Raw genomic sequence first — 17,518 nt, forward strand, 5'->3', positions numbered from 1 at the left:
ACTCCAGTGTGGTTTATTGAGGCCCTCACTCCCACACTCCTTGTTACAGTGCCTCAGAATTTCTCTTTGTAAAACATTAAAGTCACGCACAAAACCACCGAGCAATTACTTGGAGCATATGTACGTACTATATATATATATATATATATATATATATATGTTGACAAACCTCACTCGTTCTCCTGGCACACTAATTGCTGTTTTTCTACCATAAAGAATTTAAAATGAAAGCCGTAACATGTTTTCTTCCGGCGCATATGGCAGCCTTACAGTAATCTCTCAGGCAGAGCGATACTATTTTCTTGTCTTCCTTAATGCGGATGGAGGCAAAAGGTAAAGCTGCTGTATGAAATATCACACTTGTTTTAAAAATGTAGGGTTTGTTTGCAAGCCACCAACATGTCTGCAAAAGCTGAATGAAAGGGTTGAACTCTGTGGCTTCTACATCCACTGGTGGCGGCCTGAGGTTTCTGCAGCTTGAAACACAAGCACATCAAACAGACTTCTCGACAACAGATAATATTTTCCAAGAAAGTCTCGGCAGCTCTGAAGAAAGTCGTTTGTGCAGCAACCTATGATTGTGACATTAATTCTTACAAGCTGCTCTGTGGATGAAGCTTGATTATGATTGTTATTGGACTGTTACAGTCATCTCTTGGTGAACATGTACCTTTGTAGTTTTGCTAATCAATGCACAGTGTTGCTGTCCTTTTGCATGACTACGATAACGACAACATGATATAGTGTTAATATATCTTTAAAACGTGGGATTGCACATTCAGCTTTGCTGGGGTGTTGCAATGCTGTGACACTGTAGTGCTGCATAATGGGGAAGAAGAAACATTACATATTAAGAAACATTGGAAGGAATAGATAAGAGATGTGTGTCAAGGAAGACCAGGGTAGAGAAACAAGTGTTATAACGCCCTTTACAGAACCAGTGGCAGCGATAAAGTCAAACTAAAGAGCCGTCGAAATTCACTTGTTATTCTCGTAGACTTGCATGAATGCACATAAACGTGTACCGGTGACCGCAATGCGATCAAGCAGGCCTCATCAATATGAACCGTCCTGAACTGGTGACAGAAAGATGCTTCGCCTGGATTTTTGGAGCACAAAAAAAGGAACAAAGTAGCAAAACTTGCAGGGAACTTCTGTGACACAGCAGCCCAGCGCAGCAGTGTTTATGTTGCCCGTCCTGGTGAAGATTAAAGGTGAATTTGTACTCTTCACTTCAGTGCACTGTTTCTGCTTTCCTCACAGGTTAAGCCCCTAATAGAGTTTGCTGCACCCGTGTCAACCTAATCCATAGGAAACTTGCTGTTGACATTTCAGAGGCCAGAACAGCAACGGCCACCACCAGCCACCGTGAAAGTCCTTGTTCATTTCCTGAATACATGGCACAACATATTTTCCATCGTGTTTTTTCTGTTTTCTTTTCCCTGAAGAAGAAAACAACACAGAGAAGTTGTAAGGCTATAAGCTATGGTCCAGGATGCTAATTAAAACCTCCCAGCAGATACACTCACATTTTCCATTGTACAACGGTGTTCATTTTTTCTAAAGACATCGAACGCTGCTTTAAAAACAATCATCTTTGGCACTCCTTCCCCCTGTTGTACCCCGGCATATTGTGTTCACATTTATGCACCGTGATGTTTATTACAACAGAACTAACAAATTATGTCTGACAATTACAATGATTGTCTGGCTGGGGGATACTGCAAGTGTTTTTAATTACTTGGCTAAACTAATTATTTGTTTAGTTTAATGCTTTTACAGGGACTAAAGTGACTAATGATTCAGAGATGTCCCAGACTGTCCACTTAGTGTTTGAACTGCGCAGCTGAGCGATACGTACAGCCTGACATGATCCACTCGTGTGGAAGAAACGCAACAGTCTAGGATCAGTTGCACAAACTTGCTTATCTAAATATCTTGTAAAATAAGCTCATCCACACCGTTTTTCTGCCTCCTGGATCAAGAAAAAGACAAGAAAATTCTGGAAACTGCTGGACTGTGGGTTTCAGGTTTGCAAAGTGTTGGCCGCCTCGGGTTCGTCTTATCTTAGTTGTGCCCAGAGTAATTTTGTTGCTAATGGGGAATTAATAGGCACTTTAGGCAAGAACAAGACTGTTACATAAATGTTACTTCAAGGTAGTGGATTGTATTCACTTCTCCAGAGTTGATCCTGTTTAGCGTTGTTTCCTTATGGCATGCTGAATTTAGATAGCAATATTAATTTGTATAATACTGTGTTTTAAATAGAAAAGACAATAATGAAGGAAGGGGACCAGCAACCCCTTAGGAGGGTGTTAAACCAAAGCAATTAATGGATTATGGAGATCAAGTAAGACACCCAGGGGAACTCTGGCATTTGGAATGAAAAGAAAGACATTTGTGACAGAAAACGAAATTGTACCGTGAGTTTGGCCAATCAGCCTTACTTATTATTTCAGCATGACTAGGCTGAGTGAGTAACACGTTGAGTGCTTGAAATAAACAAACAAAAAGCATATTTTCTCGTAATTGGTTCGGAGCTCAACGTCTGCACATAAGTGGTTCGAGCGCAGATATCTGTGGGCTGTTTTGGACAGAGAGAAACGTTGTGGTGGTGCTTTAATTTTTAAAGGTATTTAAAAGTATTAGAAATATAACAAAGCTCCCTAACGGCCTCAGTGTTTGGTCTCTTGTCGTTTCTTGAGTTCCATATTATCACCCAACCAGGGCAAAACTTTGAGTGTGTCGTGTGAACATTAATCTTCAGAGGTGAATTCACCCTTGAGCAATCTGCCCCAGTTACCGGGCACAATCAGGGCTTTTCGACAGTCATCAGCAAGTACTGTATCAGGCGTAGTCTAGCCACTCATCCCCAGCACTTCAAATTGCTATCATAAATTAATCTGATGACCCGACACTTTATTTAAATGTTAATGTACCTATTTCAGTGCAGATGTGGGAGATGTACCTAGTCTAACTACACCACTTCCAATGCAGGTGAAAGCGATGCAAAATGCAAAAATCTAAGATCTCCTACCCCATCCACCCACCCCCCCACACACACTTTATTATTTTCTTTTCAATTTCCATCTCGGACTAGTGCAATTATATTCCTGAACTCACGGACCTAATGAACAGTACCTGAGGGATGACAAAAATGACAAACAACTTTTTCCATGCTTGCCAAAAATAATACATACCTGCTGCTTTTGAAAAGAAGCAAAAATAGCGATGATTATGCAGGCTGCTCTGAGATCCCCACCTCTCGGGGAGTTGGAGACGTCGGGGTATTTAACATGTCTTCAAACCTCTCCGGGGGAGGAGTCGTCCTGTGGAAACGTAACTCTCGGGAGACTCTCCCTGCTCAATGCCAGTCGGGTCAGCTGACAAACCTTCTGATGAACTGACAGAACAGCACTTTTCCTGAGGAACATCTTTCAGACTTAAGCAGTTCGAACCTCAAAGTTGACGTAGGCACAGATTTCTTCACACTTTCAAGCAGAACAAGGCTCAGAAGGAAAGCATTCGCCGCTTGAAAAATGTTACAGCAAAATTGGCTTTGAAGTATAAACATAGACCAGAAACTTTATGTGTAGGAAGGCACGACAGCTTCAGAAACTACTGTGGCCAATTGATAATGCGCTGAAAGACGAAGCTGCCAGTGAAATCCGACAAGCTCTGGCTGTGGGACACTGAGGAGAAGATTGTCTGAATATCGGTTGTCACTCATTGGGTGTCGGTCTGATTTAAGGTTGATTTTTGATTCTCGTCTATCAGTAGTTGAACATCAGAGTCGGTTTAACAGATCAGCTTTAATGCTCATAACTGTAAATATTCCTTTACCTCAGTGTATCCAACTAGAGGCTCATTGTTTAATCTGAACTAGTCACAGTAGATAAAGTCACAGAACAGTGTAGTTTGGTTAAACACCGCCTCCTGGCTCTGGTGTCATGTGGTTGGGGGTTACGGTGACAAAGTAGTTCCCATTAACAAGTGCAAACCGTTATTTTGTATTTCATTATAGCGATCCAATACTCTAAACCCCTTTATTGGTGCTGTTGGTGATTTAATAGTCGTTCAAATACAGGGATACAGCCGATTCAATCCGGACGAGCAATACACTCCGGATCCTGGGGCGGTGTGTGCCGATGCTGAATTATAACACACTTAGCGCTGCGGACAATGTAATCCTCCCCCAGATGTTAATGGAAGTGTAGGACAGCACCTGCAGTCAGACAAAATGTGCGCATCGCTCACCCTGTCCCACTAAAATGTCCAGAATCGTTCCTGGAGGGACAGCTGGCTCGTCGGTGAGAGAAAATGTTGGCGTCTCCCGGCCCCTCTCCTCCGCCTGCTCGATTCTGCCCCGGCTTTCCGGAGAGGACTCGTGCTGTTGGCTAATTTCCACTGCAGTATTAATTGAGACCATCCATCTCCTTCTCCCTCCACAACACCCTGAGCTCCTGCTCTCTCTCGGCTTTGAAAAGTTCCAGCGCGACACCGGAGAGAGAATCGCCCTGCTGGGCCCACTTAGTTCCCCCATTAAACACGTCTATTGTGACAGTTGTGCAGCCTCTGCTACACAACACCATTTTCTTTTCTCCTTTGTGTTTTGAAGATATTGCACTTTTTCCTCCGTTATGAATTTGGTCAGTTGGCTTTATGACCTTTGCATTTTGACGATCTGAGTGATGCTCAGCACTCACCACTAGTAATACAGTACAATATAGTAATGAGGTCAGACTGAGCAATGACATTATCGTATTAGCTTAGTATTTTCCTTAGAAACGCAACTGAATGAACTTTTAACACGCTGACAGTCCATCTTCCTGACACACTTCTGCGTCTCGGCATGGCACCATGTTTGTTTCAGTCTGATACTTTGCAGGGAATGGAATCTGTTGTCTTTGTCATTTTCAGATTTTTACAGAGAGCCGGTACGTACGGTCAATCCAGATGTTGATTAACTGCATGAAAGGTTGTGTTTATAACATATGTGAACATACAGTAAACCACATTGAACTGATGGTAACACAGTTTACACCAGTTATAAACATAGATGTAAACTGCAATAGATTAAGAGAGCATGGTGTATCCATAATATAAATAATATAATATAAATAATATAAAGAGACGCACACTCTCATTCTGCTGCAGTTCGTGCAATTGTTGCAGAACACATACAATATGCGCACTTCACAATGGTTACACATTAAAAACTAACATTTTGCAGGTAGGTTAACAAAAATAAAAATAAATGTAGACCTTAAGCACTAAAATAAACCATTAGTGAAATGGTAATATGTGTAAACTTTGTATGTTGAAAACACATTTCATGCAGTGATGTTCCACACACAAATTATATTTCAAGGCACAAGGGTGATCCCTTATTCCTGCACCAGATACTTTATACAACATATGCAGTTTATTTCTATAGCTGATCCATAAAGAGATCTTGCAGTGCTTTGGTCAGATTATCGGATGCACTAATTTAAGGGGTTAATGTCTAAAATAGAAAGTGAAGATGGGAAGTTAGTTTCACTGCAGCATATTTTTGATTCTGTTTCTTGCCGTGAACTGTTTTCCTAATGTCTTAAAATAATATTTATTTCTTCCTCCAGAGGGTGTAAAGGGATTGTGCATGGAATGGCCATTTCCAAATGATCAGATTAAGAGATAGCGAGATGAACAGTGCAGCGAGACACCTTTCACGAGTGCAGGGTGATTTATTCTCTCTTTTCGCAGACGTTACAAAGGTGACGCAGTAGCTGAACACTAAGAGGCCGAAATCATCTTGTAGTCCGACACTCTTTGACCCATAATCAAAATGCCTGTTAATTGATCTCTGCTCATTGTAAAGGACTCTTCCAACACGTTGCTCCTAAACTTCTTCGTAGTTCAGTGTTCCTCAGCCTCGCTTGTTTACAGATGTTTGAGGTTTTTGAGGCATAATAAGGAACAAAGCAAAATAGAATATTGTGGCTTGGCTGTGTGTGGAAACTCAGCATGGACTATAAGTATATGGTGTAGAGCTCCAGCAGTAATACTCTTATTATAGGCTCAAAGCTTCGTGAACCAGTCTTGTAAATGCTGGGTTGACTCTGTCTGCAGTGTACCTCTGTCTCCTCTGGCCCCTATGGGCAGCTCCACAGGGAGAGGATCCACCGAGAGCCCTTTCACAGGTCCGTACACAATCACTATAAACAAAGCCTCTCCTTCTGGCGGTAATCTCTGGGGTTCAAAGGCCGACTCACTCAAGTGATGCATACAAACCCCCATTAATGGGAGAGGAGGCTAAACACGGCTCTGCACTGCTGCCACACCAGCCAGCTTAAAAAGGGTGACACGGAAGATGGGGTTTAGGGGGAAACTACATTGCTGTTGATTCAAAGGCACAGGACACAAGCATACGTGTGGACATATCTGCATGGTAATCGTAGCACTTTAGTGAAACACTTGTCACATTGCATCGCTACCCCATTTCCTGTGCTTACTGTTGTTGTGATTGCTGCTATGTCGGATAAGCCGTGTGAGAATGATGCTCCTCTGCAACGGAGCGGCGCCAGCACACCCGAGTCACCACAGAGTGGGATGGCTTTGGCAAATCTGCAGCCAGGGAATGCATGAAGAATCTGTTCTCCTGCAACGTTAAATATATGTGTATAAATGGAAAAACTCACTAGCAAAAACAAGACTTGCAATTGATAGTCTCTTTAAGACATTTTAGGTTTACATCTGATAATTAAATATATTGAAGCTTGAAATCATATAATTATTGATTGGGTTAAATAGATTGCTCTCTAATTATGAGACTGAGTTATTCATTCATTTATTTTGTGGCCCAATCATTGGAGTCCTCAAATAGTCAGCCGAGGACAGGAGCTTACGGACAAAACTCTTTACACGCCCCTTGGCTATGGCTAAAATAAGTACGGGGCCAAAAGATCTGCTGTTAGTGTGTGTAATAGGATGTAGACCCACTCTTGGCCACATTGAATGCTGCAGTCATAGTAGTAATGCCTTTCACTGCCTTTTGATAGTTGCTCAAGAAATACGGTTTTGTTTTTCCTGCAGCACAGTTTCGGTGGCAGTGAGATGTGTTTTTTTGTGTGGTCTCTTCTTACTTACCTTTCGAGCATCTCACCATCTCTGTCATATTGGTATAGAGATCAGGATCGTACGACAGGCCGTGAAATGTTCTCCCCACCGTTCTTCTAAAGCCACCATTTTGTTACTGACACTCCCAGCTTTATCATGTTGCTTGATATGTGGGCCCTGACCGGAATATCTCGTCAACACTGGCAATACCCCGTTGCCACAGATGTCCTTCATAACCGCCCACCTCCTCAAATGTCTCGCTGCACTTGTGAAGTGACAGCCACAGAACACATGTTTTAGGGTGCTTATGTCATTGTGCAAACCACTAACCGTTGAAAAAGTCCTGTGCCACAGGGGTTTCACAGCAACGAAAAGGGAAACCATGTTTTTGCATAATGTGCGACTTGCCTGAGCTTCATAAATCCAACACACAACCCTCAGTTTGTCTGTAAAGTGACTGAATGAACTCCATGTGTGATTTCATGAGCAAGAGGATTATTAATATTGACATCACGGTGAAGTAGCCAGTCAATTGGACAGGAGAAAACTCGAAAAGGCACTTTGAGCTTTGACCATATGTTGTATTTTCATAAAAAATGTAAGTCATTTTAACTAATTAATGACCTTGAATTATTTATGTGGCGCTGACACACGGAAATGCAATCATATGAATCGTTTTATACTACTGACACTACCAGAGGAGTAGGATCAGGGGAAACATTTGGATAGCAGGCTGTTATCATGTATTATTTAACAATGGTTTTAATTTGTTTTATTCTTTATTGTTTTCATTGTAACTTGTTATTATTATCCTTCTTAATGGTTTTTATTGTTGTGTATAACTGTAAGTTATTATTCTCTACTATTCTAACCATATTGCTGATTTTAAGACACAAAAATCCACTTTATGGAAAGTTTAAAAGGACTTCAACCTACAACCAAAGTGAGTTGTGAAAAGTAGCTAATTTCCTAAAAATAAAACAAAGACCCTTTGTCTCATATTAGTAATGATAGAAAACTTAAATTCCCAGTAAAACATGGTGGCTGAAGTACTGATGTAACGATAAATAATGAAGCAATGGCTCCAGCTGGTTTCGACACAACATATATAAATCAACATCTGGATCAAACTTGTCTCCCTGCCCGTGTTGCAGTTGCCAACCCAGATGCACACATTTATATTTTATACCTGGCTAAAGCAAGGCACTCTCTTGCACAAACTCATTAGATCTATTTTCTTAAAACGATGTCGTTATCTCCTATGAAAACACATCTTCGCGACTCCGTTCAGTGGAAGGCAGGCAGCTGGAGCGATCATGCCCTGGACTCTATGCGGCAAGTGTTTCCCTCCAAATCGTCATGCGACCTGTCGAGTTAGCACCAAAGCATCCTCCATCATACATGCAAGGCGACGAATGCACGGGTTTTACATGCATAATACCATGTGCAGCGCCACGCATGCACCGGTACACATGCATGCACATCTGGCGCTGTTTGCTGGGCGAGAGACCTGTATCCCTCTCTGTCTTTCTGCCTCCGACTCGGCCGCCCAGGAGGTTGTCTCGGCAGGCTGTGATTAGCTCTCGCACAGATCCGTCAGCCCGCAGTCCAGCCCACCGAGGGCGACACCAGCGTACGTTGCACCCATTTTTTTTTTTCTCGCAGCCTTGATGAGCGAGCATACAGAGGGAAAAGAAACAGTGTCTTTTGATAGGTTTGCAATGCGGGCATGACGGATCCGTGCCGCCTCGCTGTTTGACGGTGCTCTGCCGTGCGGCGGTGCTTCTTGCCACAGCAGCCGGAGTTGGGCTCTGAGGACGGGGAAGCCCTGGACGGCGGCTCGCTCCCACACTGCACAACTTGGATACATGCAGACAGATTTTGTAACCGGCTGCTGCGCTTCTTGGATACTACATAGCATGGTCTGGACAGAGAGGACAAGTTCTGCATCCCTGTACCGTCAGATCAGAGCCGGGGACCTGAGCGAACACAGCAGAAGATGCTTTTTTTGATTGCATGATTTTATGCTTCTAATAATCCTATATTCACACCTCGTAATAATAAGTAGCCGAGGAAAGTTCATGCAGTCCGCTGCGAGAGAGGCAGAAACAGAAACCAAAGTGATTGCATTTCGGTTTCTTGTAACGTTGGACAGCCAACTTATTACCAGCCTGAACTCACACTGCATGACGGGTTCATTCAGGCATCACTCGGCAGTGGTTTGAAGGCAACATGCATGACTTTTGCCATCTCTATAGGTAGCATACCCTCACGCTTTGAATAAGTGGGTTATCTTCACAGCAAACACAACGTCGATGGAAAGTTGTGTGAGATTATGACAGAATTAGCGTTGCAGCATCTGTAAAGCAACTATTGCCATCCAGTGGGTTGGATTTGAAAGCAAAGTAACGAGAAGCACTGGTGTATACACACATCAATACACAGTTTGTGTTATATCACCGTGATTTGCATGCCTGCCATTAACTTTTACTAAACGCAACAAGGCAGAGATCAAGGCAAAGGGGGTGAGATCAACACACACCGCACGAAAAGCAACAGCATCCAAACATGTTTTTCCGAAAGTTACCCGGGGTGTCAGCCTCTGGGATGGGACTCAGACTCTCTCAGAAATTCGTGTTTTTGCTCTTTTTATCCGGGCTGGTAACTCTGTGCTTCGGGGCCCTGTTCTTCCTGCCGGACTCGGTGCGCTTGAAGCGGATCTTCCTCCCCCGGTCGGAGAGCCAGCCGCTGACCGTGGAGCCGGAGAATGATGAGGGGGAGCCGGGCAACAAGGGCGACAAGGACCACGACCATGTGCGGGGAATCACCCCAGCCAAGGGGGAGACGACCGCCAAAATGAAAGCGCCTGGCCGCAAATCCTATGCCACCAAGGATGCGAAAGCTGCGGAGAAGCCGGAGGACTGGAACCAGGCGCAGCCCAAGGCATCGGCGGTCAAGCCCGGGCTGGCGACCACCAGAGCGCAGCGGCGCGGCCAGGAGAAGGGGACCGTGTCCTCCAAGGGCAGCCAGCCCGCTTCCCCCTTTGATTACGAGAAGTTTAAGGGATGTCTCCTGAAACCGCCCCTGGGGACGGATAGAGGCAAGCCGAGCGATGTCCAGACACAGCAGCAGAGGGACAAAGTCAGAGAGGTAACGTTATGACACCCATTTACCTGAGATACAGCGGGATGATGTTTAAATCAGACACCCAAAACAGTCAGGACACTATCCTGCACTCTTCTGTATAACCCCATGTACACCATGAGGAAGAGAGATGAGCTCAACTAAATTATAATGTTACATAACTTTACAACAGTGGACACACATTCTTAATTGATTAATTGATTCATTACGGTATGAATCCCACAGGAATAAGACATGAAGACTACTTCACACAGAGTTCCCCAACAATGTGGTAGATGATGAACATTTGGCAACATTCAAAAACAGACTGGATAGGATCCTTGGATCACTTAGTTATTAATGGACACCAAACGAGCACGATGGGCTGAATGGCCTCCTCTCGACTGGACACATTGTTATGTTCTTATGTTCTTATGAATGCACCATGAACTTCCACTGAGTTCTGATGCTGATCACATGCATTAGCCTCCACACGTATTATGTTATCTTTAAATATATTTATAGCTGCTTTAAAATGTCTGAATTAGGTATCTAAATTCAAATTATTGGTCCTTTACAGTAGGCTACATCTGATGTCTGGAGTTATTGATGGGGAAAAGTTTAAGTATTTTTTCTATCAACATGAATTTGAACACATACAGACAACAGACTTCTGGATGAACATCTAAAAACGGCTCAATATGAGCGTCTGAGGTGGTAATTGATTATGTAAATGCAGTCTATGAAGCCTGCTGTGTGAGTGATGCTGCAAACAGTACATGTATTTTATGTCTTAGTTGGCTTTCAGCTTTTCTCTCAAACACATTTCAGAAACATCAGGAAAACATCATTGTTAGAGCCAGGTGTCTGTAAGTCACTGTGGTTACACTGAGGACACTGATCTCGTCCTGTAGTGTAAGTTATCAGGGTGAGAACGGAAACAGTTTTATTTTACAAATATATATATATAGCACAAGGTCGTGCACCTCTTCCAGACTTAAGTCACCGACTATAGGCAGTTTTTTGTTACCTTACATCAGAACACATCTTTCCTTTACCATATGTTGCTTAACGCTGAGAACATAACATTATGAATACAGTTTTACTAATAACGAGATTGCACACAGAGAGAGAAAATACAACTTTACAGTATTCTCGGTGTAAACTTTAGTTGCTGTCATACATTAAAGAGAATGCATTATCCCACTTACACTAGCCAGTATCCACTGAACCAACATCAACAACAGAGAGAGCATTTTGTAAATGTTACTGAACCCTTAAGAAGGAACACACAGCCGAAGGGAAACGAATGCCTTGAAATACTTTTTCCACTTTAGCCTATAAAGAGAAAACCGCACCAAAGATTATACAGCATTCTCACGCGGATGACACCTGGTCACTTTTTTATACCCAGTTTCGTTCGCTGAAGGCTTTCTGTTTCTTGGGAGATAAAAACTAAATATACAGCCAACACATTTTGGGAGTTGATAAAATGCTATTTAATAAGTGGAAACATAGCATCCACACAGAAGTGTAACATGGAATTGAAGTCAGAGCTGGTAAAGTGACTAAAATAGTCATACAAACAGAAGATAACATTGCAACTGGACTCCTTCAATAAAACAAGAAACATAATTAAACCCCTTTTCTGAATGTTCTGAAATCACCCGTTTCTTTAGTCAAATATGAGGAGCAGCTGAGGGCAGCCGGGGCGGGGTTGTGTGACCGTGTCGTTTATTGGTGACACGTACGCCTTTATTAAGGAATATGCAGGCACTGTGTCCTCCATTGTCACAAACGATTTCCCTTCCACCGTTGGCGAGGTAAAGGGTGTAGAAAACTGGTTTCCTCCTGTCAGTATCAATTATCCCCCTCTCTGTAGGACTCTGAACGCAAGTCCACCTCCTCTGTGTCGTATCAGTCTCACGGCCAGCAACACTTACTGTCCTCTTCCTTTACCCGTGTGTGGAAGGCTCGGGAGCTGTCCTTCCCGACGCATTAAACACACGCAAGTGAACTCTCTCTGAGACTTCAAGGTTTTTGCACAAGAACTCATCTATAGTGGTAAGAAGAAGAGACCTAATTAATCAGGAACTGAAGCCTTCTGTTTTCAAAGCGACTTTCTATGGACTTTCTTTTCCCCGGCTATAGTGGCTGAGCAATGAGGCATTATTGTCACACACTGCTTCCTGATTTACACTTTGCTACGATTGTTCTAAGTATTAGCTGTCACACTTCTTCATTTGCAGGAAGTACCGCCCAGAAAGTAGCCAGAGCAAGAAACATTGTAATTCTAAGAAAACACCAAATAAGCACGTGACAAAGCTTGTGTAATATGGATTTCACTTGGTTTACGCTCTAGAGAAGAAAACAGGGTTTTGTAAACTTTTGATCGCCTATCCTAGACCTTTTGATTCTCTAGACTGATTCCCTGTTCACCAAACTTTGAAAATATATAATTGATACATAAGTATTGTTTAACGAACACTATTTATTGAATTAAGAGTAACAACGTTTTAAATGAAAGTTGTAAACTCTAATCTGTAACTGTAAACTAAAATCTTCTCTGGCGGAGAGTACTCCGTAATTAAAGACTATTTAAACATGTGGATTGGCAGGGTTGTGTAAAGATGATGGATCACGGTCTGTGGTTTTTATAAAGTTAGATCCTCCAAATTGCAGCTTTCACAGGCGGCGTATGCCGAGAGCAAACAGCAGCAATTTAACTTGGAGGATGTTTTAACGATATTGAGCTGGGATGAGGAAGGATGATTTTAACTGCACTTCTCATTTAGTGCCGTACAATGATGTGTCAGAGTCGTTTGCTGCGGTTAGGACACAAAAAAAGAGGGAAGAATGAACAATAAATGATCGTAATGCCGCAATCACAGGCCATTTCTCCGTTTAGCCTGAAATGATGTGAAATCTGCATTAGACCGAATTGTACATCGGCTTGATCATTGTGAGGGAAGTTGTAGGACCCAGTGAGTGTTGTGCAGTGAAAACTAGATGTGGCAAATTGGGCAGAACCCTGGTAAAAATCCTCCTGTGAAAATGGCAGATTCAGACTCTCTTCAAAGCTGTGCAGTGAGGAGCCGTTACCTCTGTTCTGCCTTGGCTCTGATTTCCCCCCGTTTGTTAATGATGTATGGCCAGCATCCATACCCCCATGACATTTCCTTTTGAGAGGCGTTCTTTCTCTGCCTGTGACCAGTTTCCTTTCTTTATTACTCTTAGGGCATGGTTCATTAATTTATTGCTTAGTTATTCTGGTGCCATGCTGGGACCAGCTCTGCGATGGTGCCAGTCCAGAGAGACTGATTTGCTTTTATAGTGAAGGCTCTCTTCTGTATATCACAGGGGAGGGTGAGGACTAGCCACTGTAAGTGCCCATGTAAAAAGCAGTCTTCTGACCTATCGCATGTGATGTGTGTGTTCTCCTCGTTCCTAAGCAGACACTAGGCAACGAGCAGCGATATTCTCTTCTTACTGTATCTAAAGGCCTTGATGCATTATAACGGTTACAAGGAGAATATTCATACGGCAACGGGAATGATAGTTGAGCGATCCTGAAGTGTCACCTTTTTTCATTCTCTTCTTAAGTAGAACACATCACCTCCCTCCCTGCGTCTTTGAACATCACACTGTGTGTTTCAAAGGGCTTCTTAGCAAGGCGTCCTATACATTTCCCCCCTTGCTGTGTGCTTTCGGTAAAAATAGTGCACAAATGCATAGCAACATGAAGTGCGTTTTCTCGCCCGGTGTTCTGGGGCAACAGACATGCGTCAAAACAAAGATTACAGCAGCGCAGTTCATATGGAACAAGTCCTCGGTTTTATTGTCGGCTGCTGTCCTTTTGATCGGTGGTCGGAAGAATACTGTGCCATGCTCCCTGTGTGGCAGTTTCTATTGTAGTACTGCTAGACACATCGGTCTCTGTTGTCTCTTACTTATTTGCCATTCTGGCTCATCCCAGAGATGTTCTATAGGACTGAAGTCAGGGCTCAGAGCTGGTTGTGCAATGCGGTGGATGCTATACTTTCTTTTCTTCCCCCTGCTTCAGCAATGAACATCACTGTAATGTTATGGTGACTCACTGTAATCACTGGGTGGGGAATAGTGTAAAAGTTGATTCAGCTCAAGGAATGTGTCGGAAACTTGGGAAAATAAGATATTGCAGTCGTCTGTGTTTTACATAGCGGCCTTGGAACCAAGCAGCACTTTCACAGATACAATTGCTGTGCAACAGTGATTTCTGCAGCGCTGAGAGAAGAAACTATTGAATTTCGCAAACTTGGAGAATATTTTTTATTACTCCTTATTGATCCCCCACCCTTCAATCTTCACAGAATCATTCACATGTGTCTGTGGGGAAGCCTGGCTTTTGTTTTTAGGCATCCCTGTACAGTGTGTTCATATGTTCTCCCCACTGCACAGAAACACCACGTTCGACGCGATTGTTTACACCAGGACTTTTAAATCAGTAGTCCTGTAGATGTACACACACATCTACGAGTCCAGTTAACAAAGTTGTTTTCTGTCTGGATCCCCTCTTTTGTGACAGCCCAGTACCAGATGCAAACTGATCGGCTGATTAAAATAATTACAGGACTAAGACATCTGTTATCACTACACAGAACACAGCTGGATTCAGACCTGATATGGAATATTTCCAGTCCTTTTTCTGTCTCTTTCACATGGTAATTGGAAATCCATTTCTTGTTATGTAATAGCTAGCAAAGCAGCTGTATATCTAATTCTTGTTCATTTACACACTGAGACTATAACAGTGGTTTTAAATCTGGGTATATTTTGTATCTGAGTGTGAATCTTCAGGCTGAGTCAGTGGCAGATATGCAAAGTGAAGGTTTTGATGGATTGAATCTGATTACATTTAAGAGGTTTGGTTACAAGATGCTTTAATGGGATATGCTTGGCTGGTTCTGTGGCTCATGCTTTGTGAAATGGTATTGTTTTGTTTTAGATTTAAAGGCAAGATAAGATTTTGCTGACCCTGTCCATTTACAAAATGGACCACACTCTGGTAGCTGTTTTCAAATGGCAGTGGAAGCACAACAACACAGTATTGAGCACTGTTTATTTATTAAGCAGTTTCATTGAATGTTCTTTACTGCTTCCCATACAAGTTATGCCACTAAATCCTGACAAATGACTAAAATGATCAGAACATCTGCTTGGAAAGTTCCCACAACCTTTGAGGTTCCTTATGAAAACAAAGTTGTTAAAGTGAAATTAGTCTTGTTTGGATAAGACACAGTACTGAGGGTTGGTGGCGTTGTTGTGGGGTTCCCAGCCTTGTGCCGGAGACGTCGTTTCAGCACGTCTGTTGATTTTTCTTCCCTTGTGTGTGTGTGTGTGTGTTTGTACTGAGGACATTTCCTAGTGTAGGAGTTGCGTTTTAACCAGATTCCCCAAAGTTTATTAACCCACAGGTTTGCACCATCTCCCATAGGCAGTCGACGCAGAAAAGAACATTTTATTTCCCGTTTTCGTCCTCCCCCATGCTGAATTTTCCCAGAATGCCTCAATTGTGCACTAATGTGTTCCAAAGTAATCATGATCCACACTAATAAAGTGACCTTAAAAACGTTGACCTCGTGTCCCAGGCAAGGAGAGACTAAAACAGGCAGGAGGAGAGTCTCTCACTCTGAGCTTTTAACACCGCTCGCTGTGGCCGAGCCGTTTGGTAGATAGGAACATAATTCCACTCCCGTCCCATTGCCTCAGATAAACACAGCCCTCATGGTGGAATGTGTGTCAGTCATTGTTTCGGGGTGGTGGGGGGAAGGGATGGAAAACAGCACAGATTCAGGGAAGAGTTTGAGGGAGTGAAAACAAACAGATGGGCCGGGGGGCACAGGTTAATCCAGGAGTCGGGGCGAAATCATTCCCCTTTCCCTCAGAACTAGACTGCAGACTCAACATGTTTTCAGTTGTTAATTTACATTGAGGGGGGAGTTCACTTTGTCTTCGCTGTTATTTCTAAAGTTGTTACTTTCTTTCTGTTGTGTCTATTATTCTTCCAAGCAGGTAGACAATATTAAGCATCATTTATTTGCCCAATCTGTCGCTAACTGGTTCGCAGATTCTCTGATAAGTAATGGAGGTAACTCTGACATATCCATTAAATTAGCCACCGTTCAGCATTTTGTTCCCTGTATAATTATCTTTAAGACGGCTGCTGCTCTAAACACTGAAGGGAAGTTATTTCATATTCAGATGAAGCCGACGTGTCCAAAAAACAAAGCAGGGGACCTGAGAGGCAAAGTAAACAATGGTTATAATACAACTATTATTGTTTTACATTTCATTTCAGTGTAATGAAAGATACACACTCTGATCAGAGATTTTATTTTTGGTGGAAGTGTAAGGCAGAGTGAGGATGAAGGATTATGCAGTGGGTGTTCACGCATGTCTTTTACATGTATGTATCATGCATCAGCATACGCACAGCTTCCCGTCTGTCAGCTGCCGAGCGCCGGACGCACATCGTCTCTGTAGTTGAGCTGCTGGTGAGACGTGTCTCGCTGGTGTCTCAATACTCGATGTTTGAAAGCACGGAAGAATAAAAAAAATGTCCTACTTCTACCCTGCAGCTGAACCGAAGCCCATACTCTGCCTTTATTCCTGGCTAATTGGTTAGAAACAATGTGCAGAGTAAATCTCGGGGAAGAGCAAAACAACTCCGGCAGGGGCGGCGATGCCAAGCGGGGCGTGGACATCCCTCTCTTTTACGATTTGTCGAAGTTCTGACGGGCTTCTCGCTTTGCTCAGAACGTTCTGGAAGCACTTTATACCTGCAGAGTGTGCTGTACTCAGGGTGGGGGGGTAGAAACGCGAGGGAAAGTGGGTCCTGTTGGGCTGTAAATCTTTGCTTTTATTTTCCTTGCTTTTAGGAAACGGGGATGACAAATGAGCTCATTATTTTAACAAGAGAAAAAACAGTCAGTCTTCACAGGCCCAGTCCTCCTCTCTCCTCTCATTTGTTTGCAGTTTCACTTAGGTCAGCATCTCCCGAATAATCAGTAATTAACTTGGGGCTTAAAGGGCTCTGGGCCTCGTTTCTACCTTGGGGAGAATATATTTGTTTGTTAATATCACAATTAAGAGGCTAATCAAATCCCAGTAATGGCTCTGCGAGCTCATTAGAGCCCCAAAGATGTGCCGTGGTTTTATTTAAATGAAATCGGAGCATGTTGAATTTTATTGAATCGGTCGTGCTCTGAAAGAGACTACAGAATGAATGGTGCACAGGAACAGCAAATAAAAAGGTATT

General features: G+C 43.0%; 1 protein-coding gene across 1 annotated transcript in view; it reads left to right on the forward strand.

The window, feature by feature from the left end:
- The first annotated feature begins 8,718 nt into the window (after positions 1 to 8,718).
- Positions 8,719 to 17,518, forward strand: part of LOC136763484 (mannosyl-oligosaccharide 1,2-alpha-mannosidase IA) — a 164,911-nt gene continuing 156,111 nt past the window's right edge. Inside the window, exon 1 of the mRNA XM_066717530.1 lies at positions 8,719 to 10,248. Within this exon, the coding sequence (XP_066573627.1) occupies positions 9,667 to 10,248 (582 nt within the window). The 5' untranslated portion in view covers positions 8,719 to 9,666. The remainder of the gene's footprint in view (positions 10,249 to 17,518) is intronic.

This window comes from Amia ocellicauda, chromosome 11, assembly GCF_036373705.1.
Source record: "Amia ocellicauda isolate fAmiCal2 chromosome 11, fAmiCal2.hap1, whole genome shotgun sequence".
Taxonomy (NCBI): domain Eukaryota; kingdom Metazoa; phylum Chordata; class Actinopteri; order Amiiformes; family Amiidae; genus Amia; species Amia ocellicauda.